This window comes from Anneissia japonica, unplaced genomic scaffold (assembly GCF_011630105.1).
Source record: "Anneissia japonica isolate Jap-2015-1 unplaced genomic scaffold, ASM1163010v1 scaffold287957_len1322810_cov207, whole genome shotgun sequence".
Classification (NCBI taxonomy): domain Eukaryota; kingdom Metazoa; phylum Echinodermata; class Crinoidea; order Comatulida; family Comatulidae; genus Anneissia; species Anneissia japonica.
Genome location: NW_022683022.1, coordinates 1,294,524 through 1,309,295, shown reverse-complemented (window position 1 = coordinate 1,309,295; position 14,772 = coordinate 1,294,524). Strand labels below are relative to the sequence as shown.

The window sequence follows — 14,772 nt, the reverse complement described above, 5'->3', positions numbered from 1 at the left end:
ATTTTATCTTGTGTGTATGTTTGTCTCTTAAAGGGATTGCCACTTAAAAAAGTGATTAAGTTCACTGATTGGCATATCCTTGAGCCAAAAGCCTATTTTAGCACTGTTATTATTTGTTTGTTTATATTGTGTTTACCAAGCTATTTTATCTTTATTGTTAATCTTTATGATATTTTTCATGTGTATTTCGAAAACCACTTAACAGTTGATTAATTTTGGGTTTCCTCTCGTTTTTTTTATTGTTCCATTCTTTTTTTTATTTTTTATTCTACATATTTTGAAAGAAATAAATTAAATTAAATTAAATTAAACTACGCAGAAAACCTATTAATATTATTTACTATGATTTCCTGGCTGCAATAAAGCACTGATCATGGGTCATAGGGGCTATTCCTCAGAATGTTTTAAGGACTAAGAATTAATAATAGAATTCTTTCTTTTCTGTTCTTAAGATTATAATATAGTGTATATCTTTTGAAGCTGCGAATTGTTTCCATTTCTCATTGGGAACAGATAGTTGTAGATTTTTCATCTGTATGCATAACACATGAAAGTATATGATTTAATGAATATCAATTTTTATAGGTGTCATTAAATGATAGCAATTGTGTTACCGTGAACCATGGCAAAGAATATCCTAAATATAACCAAATTCCACCAAGGATTAAAGTCTATAAAGAGTCTTTAATCAAGTTTAACAAGTACCCCAAGAAATGTGTCATATTTATCAAATAAAACAGATATGCAGACGAATGTATTATTCATCATTTTAATGAGAAACAAAATGGCACCCTTGTGATATTTGGGTGTAATTTGTAATTTAAACAAAGTACATTACACCTGTCTCTTATACACATCTAGATGTGTATAAGAGACAGGCCTATATATGTATATTCAAGTAATAATAACATTGTTGTAATAATACTTTCGACCATAAGTCATCATTAGGTATATATACATATATAATAGGCCTATATACTGCAAAAATAGGTCAAAGGTCAATAAAACAGTTTTGGGTTGATATTCAGAAATTATTCTGTTAGAATATTTATGTGCATATTGTAAATATTTTGTTAAAAAAAAGCAGCTCTATACGACCAGTGGTTGCCAAAATATTACAATCACGCAAAGTTGAGGTCAAAGGTCAAAAACGCAATTTCCGGTCATTTCTAGAGAAAGATTGGCATCGTCTATTTAACATTTAACCTGTCTCTTATACACATCTCAACTCTGTACGACCAGTGGTTTTCAAGATATAGCTCCCTATATTTCCACCCCTAATTTGCATATTTATGCTAATAAGGTCGGCAAAATGGCACTTCCGGTCATTTTTGAAGAAAATGTTCCATTAGGGTAAATAGAAACATGCATGTTCTGAACAGCTTTAAGAAAGAAGCAACTTTCTACGACATGTGGTTACCAAGATATAAGTACCCTACATTTTCAGACCTAATTTGCATATTTCAGCTAATTTGCATATGAAAATGAGCGTAAAAAAATTGGCGACTCATTTTATTCGATTCAGCATACTTCAAAGTATATAATTAAAAAACAAAAACAAAATGATCACGAAATTCTCACGGGATGACATAAGCCACCGGACTAGCACCTAATTGTCATATTTTTCGCCCTTTGACCATTTTTGATACATTTTGAGTGACGCCCAACAACGGCCACTTTGCTCACATAAACTTGTGATTTTTTTAGGGTCAGTCGTGTTACGCCTTATCTTCAGAATTAGTTTATGTAGTTAATAAACTATAAATCACTTTTTACTGTATATGAAAATGACATGAGTATGCTTGAGCAATGTGTATTGGTTGAATGTAGGATAGTCCCTTAGATACAGTAGTATTTGTGTCATGTTAATATGTTTATGGTGAAGTTACGTGTCACTAACCATTTTTGTTGTGGTTAAGTTACAGCCTTTTTCATTTTAAATAAATTCTATAAACTGTACTTGTTTTACAGTTGTTTTCATGTTGACCAACTATTTCATTATGGGTAATGGGAGTTGTATTATACACACTCACAACTGAACTGACACTTGATTTATAACTATTAACTTTGTATTGTTACTGTGTACTACTGACTACAACATTTGCTGTGTAAATGATATTGAAAAAAAGCACAACGAAACAAATAATGTACACACACACAAGTAGAATTATATTCAACAATCCAGTAAAAATATAACATGCTGATGATAATCATCATAATATACTACATTAAAATTCTATTTGAAGAAGTCCCAAGAAATCATTCTTGCATTATATATTCAAGGTCATTTTTTTAAGTTGCTTGAAGCTCTCATAACATTCAATGTAAAGAATAACGTACAGTATTGTGAGTAAAGTCTGCAGGGGGTGCTGCTTACAGTGTAACCATGATGGTACCAACTAACACTATACTGTAAACACAGTGGTCTTACTTCTTTGGGACACAAGGGGTAATGGTGGGAACCTGTGAGGGAGTATTATCAAAGGTACTGGCAGGGATATTGAAAAAGACTGATTAACAGGTACAGTAGTATACGATTACAAAAAGTAGTGTGAACTCCTAAATATCTTAAAATATACTTCTCGACCGACTTTATACATGTCATTGTACATTAATTTCAGTACTGCAAAAGCAATTTATACAATTGTACAGCTTTAAATGCACACATCCACTATCAATACATTATAGAAAGGTTTTTGATTAGAAACCGATCGTGCAAGATTACATGGATTACTAGAAAAAAAACAATTTGCTATTTCATTATATTTTGTGTTGTAAATAAATGCCTGGTGCAGATAAATGTAATGTATAAATTGTATTTTATAACAAATGCTGCAATCAAGGTAATAATGTTTGAATACTGACACAAAGCAAACTACAATATCAATAAAAAACAAACAAAAACAGAGTCTAGGTTGAAAATTCTGTCAACTAGAAGCAACTACATCCCTCAACCTTATGATAATAATTACTATATTTATTTATAATTGTAGTGTAACTAATATGCTATCAATTTTATACAATTTAAAATAACAATGTTATTTTCAATTTAAAAAGTAATTCGATAGAAGTTGTAGATTGTTATTATTCAAAAGTAGATAATTTTAATTACTCAAAATCAGTGTCGGTGCCAGTGGGCATAAGGCCCCCCCCCCCCCTTTTGGACAGAGCTCATCGGGCAGCCAGACCATAAAAAACATAAAAATAGGCCCACATCAAGCCAACACATGTCTGTCACAGTCTAAGGGTGCCATTTCTGACCATACAGAGGTTCCCATTCTTTAAAAAATCTCATTTGGGAGGGGGATCCCTTGGCTCATGTCTCCATCGGAGAGTTAGCCCTCCCCCTCCCCCTTCAAAAAAAATATATATCCTAGAGCCGCCACTCCTCAAAATAGATTATTCTAATATGAAAAATAATGTTATTTTCAGTTTAAAATACATATAAGAATAATATAAGAATCTTCAAAGCTGAAGTTCCTTAGATTTGGTCTGTCTGTTGAGTGATCTGGTACTTAGGATAACAATCTGCTGTTGAATAATTGAATACATCACCTATACACACACTCATTGTTTATACTTCCTCTAACAAATAAATAATTACATGATACTAAATTATTAAATTTCAAAATAAATAACTATCAGTTATTTCAAAGCTTTGCTTCTTGAATTGTGCTACAACCTACAGCTGCTGAATTGCTCTCAGAAACATGTTTTACAAGTGTATATTTCACCATCGCGAAAGTGTTTCAAGAGGGTGAAGCCCACGAAAAAATATGAAAATTTAGGGATTGAAAGGCTTATTTAATCAATCCATGGTGCACCCCCACTGGCGCTACCCCTGGTAAATTTAACAAGGTTTTTGAAAATTGATGTACAGTTAAACTATATACATGCCAAATTGTTGTGTTTGCACTAATGATCTGTAAGTCAAATTATATCTAATACCCATTTCACACTGATGCTATTTTGCAAATATTAACAAGTTGTAACCAGGTTTGGATGAGTATGAAAGCAAATCCTTGTAAAACTTTCCGAGCTTTCACAGGGGTCCCCCGAGTTATCTCGGAACAAAAACAGACCATCGCGAGACCTGTTTTTTCCCCGAAATCTTCCGAGTTGTTGTTGCGCATGCCCCTATTTGACCTTTTCGCGGGCTGTGTTTTTTTTTTTAGTTCGAACGAATGGCAGTGTCGGCGGCCCGACTGCGCCTAGCTAGCCTAGGCCTATCTTTCTCGCCAGCTCGACTACAGCAAGTGAGCTAGGAGTTGAATTCGTTTTACTCTCCGAAGGCTAAGGACCATGGAATAATTATAATCTTGTTAATTCGGTACCAGGCCTAGTTTAGTAGTTAATATGTAATTTGGACAACCTACCTCTAGGCCTAGTCATTATTCTTCCGAGTTTTCCCGAGATTTCTCATGGTTTGAAAGTGCATGTGTGAAACGAACAAAAAATCTCGGAATATCAAACTTGTTACAACTTGTTAATAATTGTTAAAAGTTGTAACATTTTCTGCTAGTGTGAAATGGGTATAAGTTGAACAATTTTTCAATGCCATTTTGGATTCGACTTGGGCACGTTCAACTGTAATTAAATCTAAAGGGTATAAATTATAAAAAATAATATTTCTGTTGGAAGCTTGCATAATGTTCTACACTGAACAGACCACACCATTTCTTGATTTACTTTTACTATAATTTCTAACATTTTCTTAACAATTACTTTGAGTTTTTTATCTTAATGAATTATAGAAATGTAACATTCTTGAAATGAACTGAACATTTTGAATTTTTCAATGATTAAACAAGTGGATTAAACACCAACACATTATAAGTATGGATGGCAAATATCAATAGGTTTAGTTTACTTACATTAGAATACTGTTGGAGCTGTGGAAGCCTGAACTGATCATACATCATATTATACTGAAGCACTTTACTGTATTTTATTTATTAGTGGCAACCCTTGTGGCATATATTACATGGGAGCAGTGACAGAATAAACTCTGAATAAATATATGTTTCCAATCAAAGGCATGTTCCCCCCCCCCCTCCTACCCAGGGTTGTCATCTGCTGTCTTGATGACCAATACAAACAAGAGATATACAGTACTGTACAGTAGCTGATTGATACACCTGAATTAAGGAATTCTTTAGAACTTTAAGGCCTATATAGGCTTATTTTTGAAGACTCAATGGGTAGGCCACAAGGCGTAGGCCATAGCCTACAAGAAACCATCACACGATTTTACCTGTTAGCACCGACCAAAAAATGTATTACTGTATTAGTGTAGCACTGTATCTGAAAAGCTCTGACGAAGGTCTATAATAATAGTAAACTCATGACAAAGAAATATGCATTCATCATACTGTAGTGTGCGTGAACTGCAGCAACAAATATGCATAGCTAAATATACATACGTGCACAGATGCACTAGTTATATCATTACAGGATATAGCAGTTGGTGACTACTACAACAGTTTCAAAACTAACATTAAAAGATAGCAAATGACTTATAAAGGAATTAGTATAGTGCTTATCTATACACTAGAGGGAATTAATGATACTTAGGTTAGATTAATGCATTAAAAATGTTGTTTTTAAGCATTAATTTTACCTTTGTATAATAATTTCCACTAGTGTATGATGCGCAGCTATACTGATTGCTTATTAGTGAATTTGGTAGATGGTTGGTCAGTGGTACGATTTGTTATTGACAAATTAAGAAGGTTTAACCTGATTCAACTTCATTGATTTGCGATGAATTGGGGGAGCTTTACTGATGGTGTCAGGCTATAGCAACTGTGTAATGATTTTATAGAAACCAGGATTTAGACAGCCACTAACATACTGCTTACAAGAGCTTATTGCTACAATAGCCTTTCATAAAAATCTTCTCTGACTAGAGTATGTAGAGTGGCTCTTGAGGCTACATATATGTCCCAATAGATTGGTAGACAGCTCTTGCCTCTTCCAACTTTGGCGGGATCTGTTTAAAGAAAGCTATCTGCTTTTCTAAGAAAGCTTCAAGGGCTGTCTTAAAATCTTCTGTCTTCAGCTTGTGAAAATGATTCATTTCAGCTTAAAAAAAAACAAACAATAAATTAGAAAGCAATAATAACCAACAGAATCAAAACAGACAAGATAGACAAGTTTATGACTGGGCGATGGGTTGTCGGGATGGACGATGTAAGGGTGATTGATGAGAGAACAATATTCCAATATTCTAATTTCTGGCTTTTGAAGATGAATTTTTTGTCCACAATAAATAAATATACTGTAGAACCCCTATTAAGGGGACACCTTCAGGACTAAAAAAAAGTGTCCCCTTAATAGGCTTTTCCACTTAATAAGGGTGTCCCAAAGGAAGGGTTCTTCTTTATACAAAAAAAACCCCCCAAAATATATACCTGGAGCTCTATAAAGTCAGTTTTGCATAGGTGCTTACAACCAAACCTGAAATTTGGGTTTATATATGGGGTTGGAACCAAGGTGTGTATGAGGTAGCCCAAGGCCAGTGCCCTGAGTGTCAGTGGAGCCTATCAGAATATTATATTATGTCCTAAGGACAGATTTTCCAGAATGAATCGCATTATTTTTACAAATAAAACAAAATATTCTATGCTTTTCACATACCCATCAATGCATAGGTTACAACTTGTGCTCTTCTATGAACTTGGTCAGCATTACCACTGCTGATTTTTCCATCTTTGAGTTCCAATTGGCAGTCTTCATCTTTCGATGTTGTGTCCTGAGGAGACACAATTGAATATTGTATAAATTCTGTGTATGTATTTAATTACACTGGAGAACTTTTGATTGACAAATACTATTAATATAGCTTAAACCTCGCCATTTTTCATTAGAGTAATTTTAAAATATTATGATCTTTATTATGATCATTATTGTCATCAATGCTTACGGCATGTAACCAGCAACGCTTGAAGGGGGGAGAAGATTTCTATGAGAGAAAAAGGGACACCTAGGCACCATGTGGTTGGGTCGAGAAGAGCACTAGTACTGGTAAGGGGAAAAGCCCTCTAAAACTGGAGCATTCTTGCAAGTAAATTGTGAATTTCATCATCACATTGATGGGGTTTTTTTATGCAGGAGGAGAAGAGTCGTTTGGTTTATCAGAAAAGGTTTCCTAGGGAAGGTCCTGGTTATGGCAAACACCATCGGCACCACCATTACTGGTACTTACCTTGTGGAAACTAATCATATCAGGTATTGACATAAGTAAGCCCTCATAATGCTTTATGAAATCAGCATAAGGCTTAATATCCAGCTTGGGCTGAGCAGCAAACAGGTGCCCTATGGTGGTGTACATGCGACTTGTGTGACGCATTGCTGCCGTCAACTCCTGCGAGCCTGTTGGATAAACCACATACAATAATGATTGTGTATATTTTTAATCTATGTTAAAGCATAACTATTTTTACATAATGAAATTTAGTAAATCAAATTATTATTTGTGGCTTTTATTTATTAAATCAATTAAGAACATAATCTCAAAACAAAATTTAATGACAAGAAAGATCGACGTTTCGGGTCCATCATGGAACCATTCTCAAGATCAAGTAAATTGAAAAAACTAAAAACAGAAATACCAAGCAGTGACCGGAAGTAAGTAATTAATTTACATATTAATAGGGCCTACTGTGTGGAGCCATAGTGGAGCTAAGCAATAATTAGCCCTTCTTAACAGATTAACTAGATAAACAGTTTGGCTTTGACTGAATCAGTTTGTTTGTTAAGTGTAGGTTTCAGTTCTTTGATCATACATCTGTTCTATTTTCTCTATGATCATACTGTAGCTTGGTTGTTAGTCCATACCTACGATTTGCCGCACTGGTAAAGGTGGGACACATAAGAATTTATATTTCACAGCTAGTCTCTCATACAGCCACCAAAACTGTTTGTATCGTCGTCGAACATCACCCATTACATCCCCATCATGGGTCTAGAAAAAAAAAAAAAAATTATTAATCGAAAAGTTAATAAGTAAGTAAGTAATGTTAAAAAAATGTTGTATCTACAGAATATATAAACTTTTCCCATTATTATGCTATCAGATTGCCCCACTACCCTAGTAGTATCCCTTGAGTTATTAACAACTTAAATATGCACTAAAATCTTTAATACAGAAGTTGCAATGTTATTATGCCTACATCCAAATCCTATAGGCTTAATTCTTGCACATAAAATGGGTCACCATCAATTAACTATTAACCACTTCCACAAGTCTTGCAGTTCACTTTCTTATAAAGTACCAATACAATTTTATAGTCCTCTACAAATTTATTCGCAAGAAAATATGGTGACTTCACAAGTAGTTGGATGAATACAACAATTAAAGCAATTATTGTTATTTTTTTATAAGTAAACTCATTTTTTTTCCCCATCTTTCTGATAGCAGATATTTTTCACACACAATGAATACAAAAACTATATGTATATATCATAAATTCATACAACATTTTAATTTTGCTGTATAATTTCTTAAACATAATATTAATTATAATAATATAATATAAAAAAAAAAAAATAAGTAAAAATAAATATATATTTGTGTAGCATAGCGGATGTAGGCTCTCAAAGTAAACACCGTCAATGACGGCCTGTGTCTTCAGAAGAACATGGAAACTATTGTACAATAGCCAACAGTAATATATTTTTACAGGATGGAAATACTGTAGCTGCCTTAAAAACACCTTAAATATGTGTAGGCCTACATGGCACTACATAACACTCATATTTGTCTTTCTCTTACAACAATACACCTAATTGAACTTGGGGTGACAAAATGCCTGCAGTTGTTTTCCTTTAAATTAAATACCAGTATTGTTTTTTTAGTCTAGCAATGGTTGTCTAACGATCAGGTTTCTGAAAGGTATTTAGCTTGTTCCCTGAACCATGACTTGCTGAGATTTATTGTAAGTAATCGCTTGGTTGGTAGAACTAACTACCTGGGGTTTAAAGTCCACTTGTGGAGGTAACAAATATTTTATAGTTTATAAAGTAATATTTTTGAGCTTCTATTTTTCCACATTTAATTTGGCAAAACGAAAAAGAATAGCCAATGGTTGATTTTGTTGGTTTCTCCTACTTAATTTTTTAAACAATAATCAAAAAAGATTTATACAGGTTTATATTAACAAGTGAGACAACAACCAGACTTCATTTATTTAACTAGTCATGACCAAAATGTGAAACGAGACAATAACATTCCATCAAACTTCTCTATCCTTCCATCCACACTGGTGAACAATCCTTTTCCCTTTTTTCTCCCTTTATAGCATCTCTTTTTGCGATTAAATAAAGATTACTATTACTTTATTTAGTAAATTTTACACTTTTCTTTTTTGTTGATCCAATATAAAGAAACAAAACAAATATATTATTTTACTCACACTACTTTTCACAAAAGACCTGTTCACTTTCTCAAGTATATTGCCAATGTTACATCCAGTCCAGTTGTTTCTTTTTAAATTTTTTTATATTGGATCAACAAAAAAGAAAAGTCTATAATAATTATATTTATGGATTCAGATAAAATTATTCCAGAATAATAATAATAATAATAATAATAATAATAATAATAATAATAATTATTATTATTATTTAATGTAATGAACATAGTCTTTAGCACATTTCTGCTAAGTCTATTATTACAAGTTTATTATTATTTTTATTATGATCTATAATCAGGCAAATAATGATTTTTTCCATTTTCTTACAAAAGTTGTGATCTGGTAAGTCATGAATGTCTTGATGCCTCGGTACTTGCTGTCTTTGCGTGGACTTTTGATGACGCACTTAAACGGCCGTACCGTCTGCTTCCACTGAGGACCCAATGATGTTTCCTAAAAAAACAATAATATCTATGATCACCAATCCAACTTCTTAAATTGCAAAAGACTCTAAGTTGTATAGTATGTAAATAGAATAATGGAGACAAGCATACATACAACCCACTTGTAGACCTTATGCATTCTTGTCTATGAAAAAAATTGTATATTTGGCAATAGTTACCTACCAAATGAAAATGCAGTTCAATTAAAAAAAAAATTGCAATGGGGATGTCACAGAAATAATTGTATACAATGGCATCAAATGCCAGACCATAATTTAGTTGTATAATATTGAAGAGGAAGGAGAGAAAATGTGAAAACAGTTCTCCTTAACCTATAACAGTATATTGCGTACTTTGCCAGACAAATTTCATGGAAACTATTAAAAGAACAGAAAAATTAACGTTAATGATAATAAAGTGTGCCTGGTTTGTTGTTAAGTTGTTTTCAGGATTAACTTTGTGGTATGATGTTTTCCTTATGGAAAATTCACCTATAACAATTTAAAACAGGATCTAGCAATTAAAGGTCACAACTTTTCTCAAGGCTGTTTTGAGGATTTTCAACAACTTGTTTCCAGAATATAAGAATACTTTAGGCTAAAATGAATGTTACTCTACAGTAGATTGATAATGAACGATGCTTTATAAACCAAGGTTCCTTTGTTTATCCCAGAGATTGAAAGTCAAGCTAAATTTTTACTCCCTTTCAAATGGTACCAAGGCTTAATTAAATTGTATTAATTTGGTTATGCTCTACAGAAACTATAGTCTCATTATGAGAAAAAATGCTGTTACTGTGAGGCTGTTACTGTGACATGAATTGAACCCAGGACTCTGGGATTGGAAGGCAAGCACCTTCTACCAAGCACCACAACTCCATTCCAATATGGTATACAGTATGTAACTAGCAATCATACTGCCCTCAGCCTTAGTACACAAATGCACCTTTTCTAGTTCTGGAATCTTAGAACAAGATCACAATAGTATGCATAGCAAACTGCTCAGTGCATATCCTGAGAAAAATTACTGTGAACATAATTTAGACACTACTGCTGACTTCAAGAAAGTATAGGTCTGTCCCATACTATGTCATAACCTTGCATTTCTATGTTTTCGGTCTTCTGACACATGACACATACTGTATGTATAATGTAGTGTTGAAGATTATTATTGATTGAATATCATTAGAAATAACATATTACTACAAATAAAGAATATTAAAATGGGCTTAATAGGCCTACTCTACATGATTGATAATGCTCCAATTCCAAAAGATAATTCTTATTGACAATTGTTTGGGGTGGGTATTATAGTGGTATATTTTACCAGGAACCATACCATTATTATACTAACTGTGTACAATTCAATTTTTGTGGTTTTATTCTCATTCATCTACTTCAAATAATTTGGAAGAAGGAAGGGATCTAGAATTAAACCAATGAATGGCTCATTTTCCTATCACATGATGTATCAAAGCTCTGAAGAGGCAATAGATTAAGCCACCACTCAGCTTACCACAACAACAGCTGAACATGCTTCACTGGCTTTACTGGATTTGTTTTCTGTGTCCATTAGGTAGGCATCTCCGCCAGTTCTTGCAAACACGGAGAATTTACTAACAATGAAAAAAAAAAATATATTAAAAAAAAAATATTATATTATATGTCGTTGACTGGAGTTAATCTGTAGCAAGTGTATATTCTTACATCCTTTGAACCTCACCTTCTAATCCTGGCATCTTAAGTTCAAAACCTTCTATTTATAACCAAAAACACAAAAACTACTGCTCATTTTTTTAACACTTCAATTTGCCAGTCAATTTACATCCTCCTGCTACTGTATACTAACATCTCTGAGTGTTGTTAGTGAGATATTAAGAAGTTGTGACCTGGGTCAGTGCTGGTGCTTATTGATATTACCAGATGCTGAGTAATTTATAGAACATGACTAGTCAACAACTGGTATGGTGTTCCTCTTTAATAAATCATTTGACATTTACAATGTTTATTTATCTATCCGTTCATGCTTCCCAAAATCGAATGGTGTGAAAGGTCTAAAATCATGTGTATTCATCATGCTGTTTTGGTTATTCCTTATTAAAATAAATTGATGTTCTTATAATGAACTTATAACTGTTTTCTGTTTGGTTAGCAGCTGTTGCATTTTGAATATAAAGAATGAATGGGACCAATAACAACGAACATTTATAAGACAATACTTACGTATAGTAATAATAACCAATTACAGCTTTTGAATAATAAATTATTACCATATTAATATTGGTATTCTGTGGAAGGCAGTATCAATTATCATATGTCTGTGTTCAATGATAAAGAAAAAAATGAAAACTAAATAATCATAACAAAATATTATTTTTATAAAAAAAATACAAAAAAAAACCAAAAAAAAACCTTATGGTATACAGTATTATCTAAATTTTGTTAAACCATTACATTGAAATAGTTAATTTAACAGAACATACTTAGTAAGGCTTTTAATTTTTCTGACAGATCCTGATCTCATAACACTACTTGACCTTCGCAGGGTTCCTCGCTTTGGATTGGACAACCCAAAATTACCATGACCTCGCATTTTTACAGGGGTCTGCAAAAGTAAATAGTTTAGTTATGATTAAAAACAAAGGCAAAAAATTACAATACAAGGAGGTAAACTTTAAATGTAATATGGTACTTTAAAATAACAAACATCCTTAGACAGGAAGCAATAATGAATACGATATAAACAGGAATGAAATATTAAAAAAATTAAAGACAAAGAGTAACAATGTAAGCCTACTGTAGTCAGCTACTTCAGTAGTCTGGTCTGAGTGCTCAAAAACATTTCTAAGAATTTGTTGAGTCCACTATTTCCCAAATTAAAGGATAAATTGGATATCCTTTGTGGCTCAAAGGTCAATAAACCTCAAATAGTATCCTAAATTTATAACATTAACACACTGATTTCTTTTGTTGTTGAAATGACATCTAGAACAGCTACAGTAACAACTTTACAATTTGAATAATTTTACATTTTCATTGATATAATCTGATTTAAGATTGAACTTACTGATCTTGGTGTTGAGTATGAATTAGATGTATTAACATTCACATTTTGATAAATTTGACTCTCCTGATCGTCCCAATCATCTGACCAATTATCCTCCTCATCATCGACATCTTCTTCATCTTCTTCAGAAGAGTTGTTGTTTACATCAGAGGTGCCGTTGGAAACCAACGAGTGTTGATAAACATGCTGAAGGTTCTCTGGGATTTCGCAGTAGTTTCGTCTCGCCAAGGTGATTGCCCCATCTGGCCTCTCTAAAAAGAGATAAAGGTAAAAAGGTAGGAGAAAACCCATAACCCGCAGCGTCATTGTGCTGAACTGCATATTGACGTGGTCCGTGACTACCCAGAGACTGTAATGAGGCGCTTATAGAAGCTACATTTTCACATCATTCCACAACAGTAAGTATTCACTGAGTGATACCAAAGAACTTAAACAGCAGAAGAATGAGCTGCTCCGCGTATTTGTATTAAAATTGATGGAACATCCGGCCTCCCGTGAATGGGGTAAAATTTGAACATTTTACTAAGTAGAGAAAATACAGGAAACAAACAACCAGAGCGGCGCCTTTATAATTGCTGTATAGCGCCACCGTGCGGACAGGGTAAAATTACTCTCCGTGTACCCACAATGCCTTTCGAATGGATGTTTGACCATATTGAGAAGCTGTTCTATCTTCTGCTATTTATTATCTTTGGTGATACTGTACATACTACAGTGTGATCATGGAGAACATTTGCTCCGTGGTACTGTACAATACTGTATGCAATAAGGCAAGTTGTCAAAATGAATTTGCATGTGTCAAATCCAAGGTCAAGAGTAAAACTGCACATGATACCAAGGTCACACTATCTGTCACAAGTACTTTTTAAAGGATATGGCAGAAATATGATCATGCCTTTGGAGTGAAGAATGACAATTGGTAGCAATTTCATAACAATATTTAGCTGCTTTTTAACTTTACTACAGTATCATTAGTATAAGACTGTGAGTTAAAAAAACAAAACAAACCATAGTCCAACAATTAATATGTTTCCTTATTGATATGTCAAATGGCACCACAACCCACAGTTATTACATCATCCATAACATTGGCACTGGTTTGAGAAGCACAGCTAGCCTATGGTTCTCGAACAAGTCTTCTTGAAAAAGACTCTAAACCGTAGGCTCAGCGTACACAATTGGCTCATGTGAAAATTGTATAAAGAAGCCAGTACATCTTTCCAGATGAGTAGGGGGTTACCCTGGTGTACTGCTGGTTCATACAGCCCCTGTTGTGGACAAAAAAAAAATAACTGGCAGCTGTTTCCCAGGTACTGTAGTTCAGACACAAAAGAGACCCTTGGAGAGAAGAGAGTAACTACTGTATGAGCTAGTCCACGCTTCGAGCGCTTTGAGATTTTGGTGTAAAGCGATATATCAATCTAACTACATTGCATTACAATACTTATTCATTTTTTTGCGAATTGGCAAAATAAATTTGCTGTGTAACCTGTAACTTGAGCAGTTACAGGTACAGTATGGCAGTACAGTAAGGACATTATACAGTACATCTATAACTAGAGGATATTAATATCAATAATAAAACAATGGAGTTATGATTAATCAGAACAGAGTTTTAACAAAACTACATGACAGGCATGAAATATCATTGATCAACACCTTTCTATTATTAGTATACAGTAGTGTATAATTGTCAATAAATAGTCATTTATAAAGGTGGTTGTGATGCATCACTAAATGAGTCATCATCAATATCAACTTTATGGCGCAACCAAGTCCATTATATAAATGCTTAACATTTGAACCAGGTAGTGTAGTATGAAATTCATAAATAAGATAAAATGAAT

At 33.3% G+C, this 14,772-nt stretch overlaps 2 protein-coding genes across 2 annotated transcripts; both read right to left on the bottom strand.

Annotated features, from left to right (window-relative positions):
• Positions 1-1,991: 1,991 nt before the first annotated feature.
• On the bottom strand, positions 1,992-7,368 carry LOC117122922 (sorting nexin-33-like). Its single transcript, XM_033268730.1, has 3 exons — positions 7,208-7,368; positions 6,640-6,754; positions 1,992-6,084 (listed from the first exon to the last, which is right to left on the bottom strand). Exons 1-3 carry the CDS (start codon positions 7,349-7,351, stop codon positions 5,933-5,935), a joined length of 411 nt encoding a protein of 136 aa, XP_033124621.1. The 5' UTR covers positions 7,352-7,368; the 3' UTR covers positions 1,992-5,932.
• A 460-nt stretch (positions 7,369-7,828) lies between these two features.
• LOC117116582 (sorting nexin lst-4-like) lies at positions 7,829-13,261 on the bottom strand. The gene is made up of 5 exons (XM_033260685.1): positions 12,926-13,261; positions 12,342-12,463; positions 11,375-11,474; positions 9,744-9,869; positions 7,829-7,966 (listed from the first exon to the last, which is right to left on the bottom strand). The coding sequence occupies exons 1-5, from the start codon at positions 13,244-13,246 to the stop codon at positions 7,829-7,831; spliced, it is 807 nt and encodes a 268-aa protein (XP_033116576.1). The 5' UTR covers positions 13,247-13,261.
• Between the last annotated feature and the right edge of the window lie 1,511 nt (positions 13,262-14,772).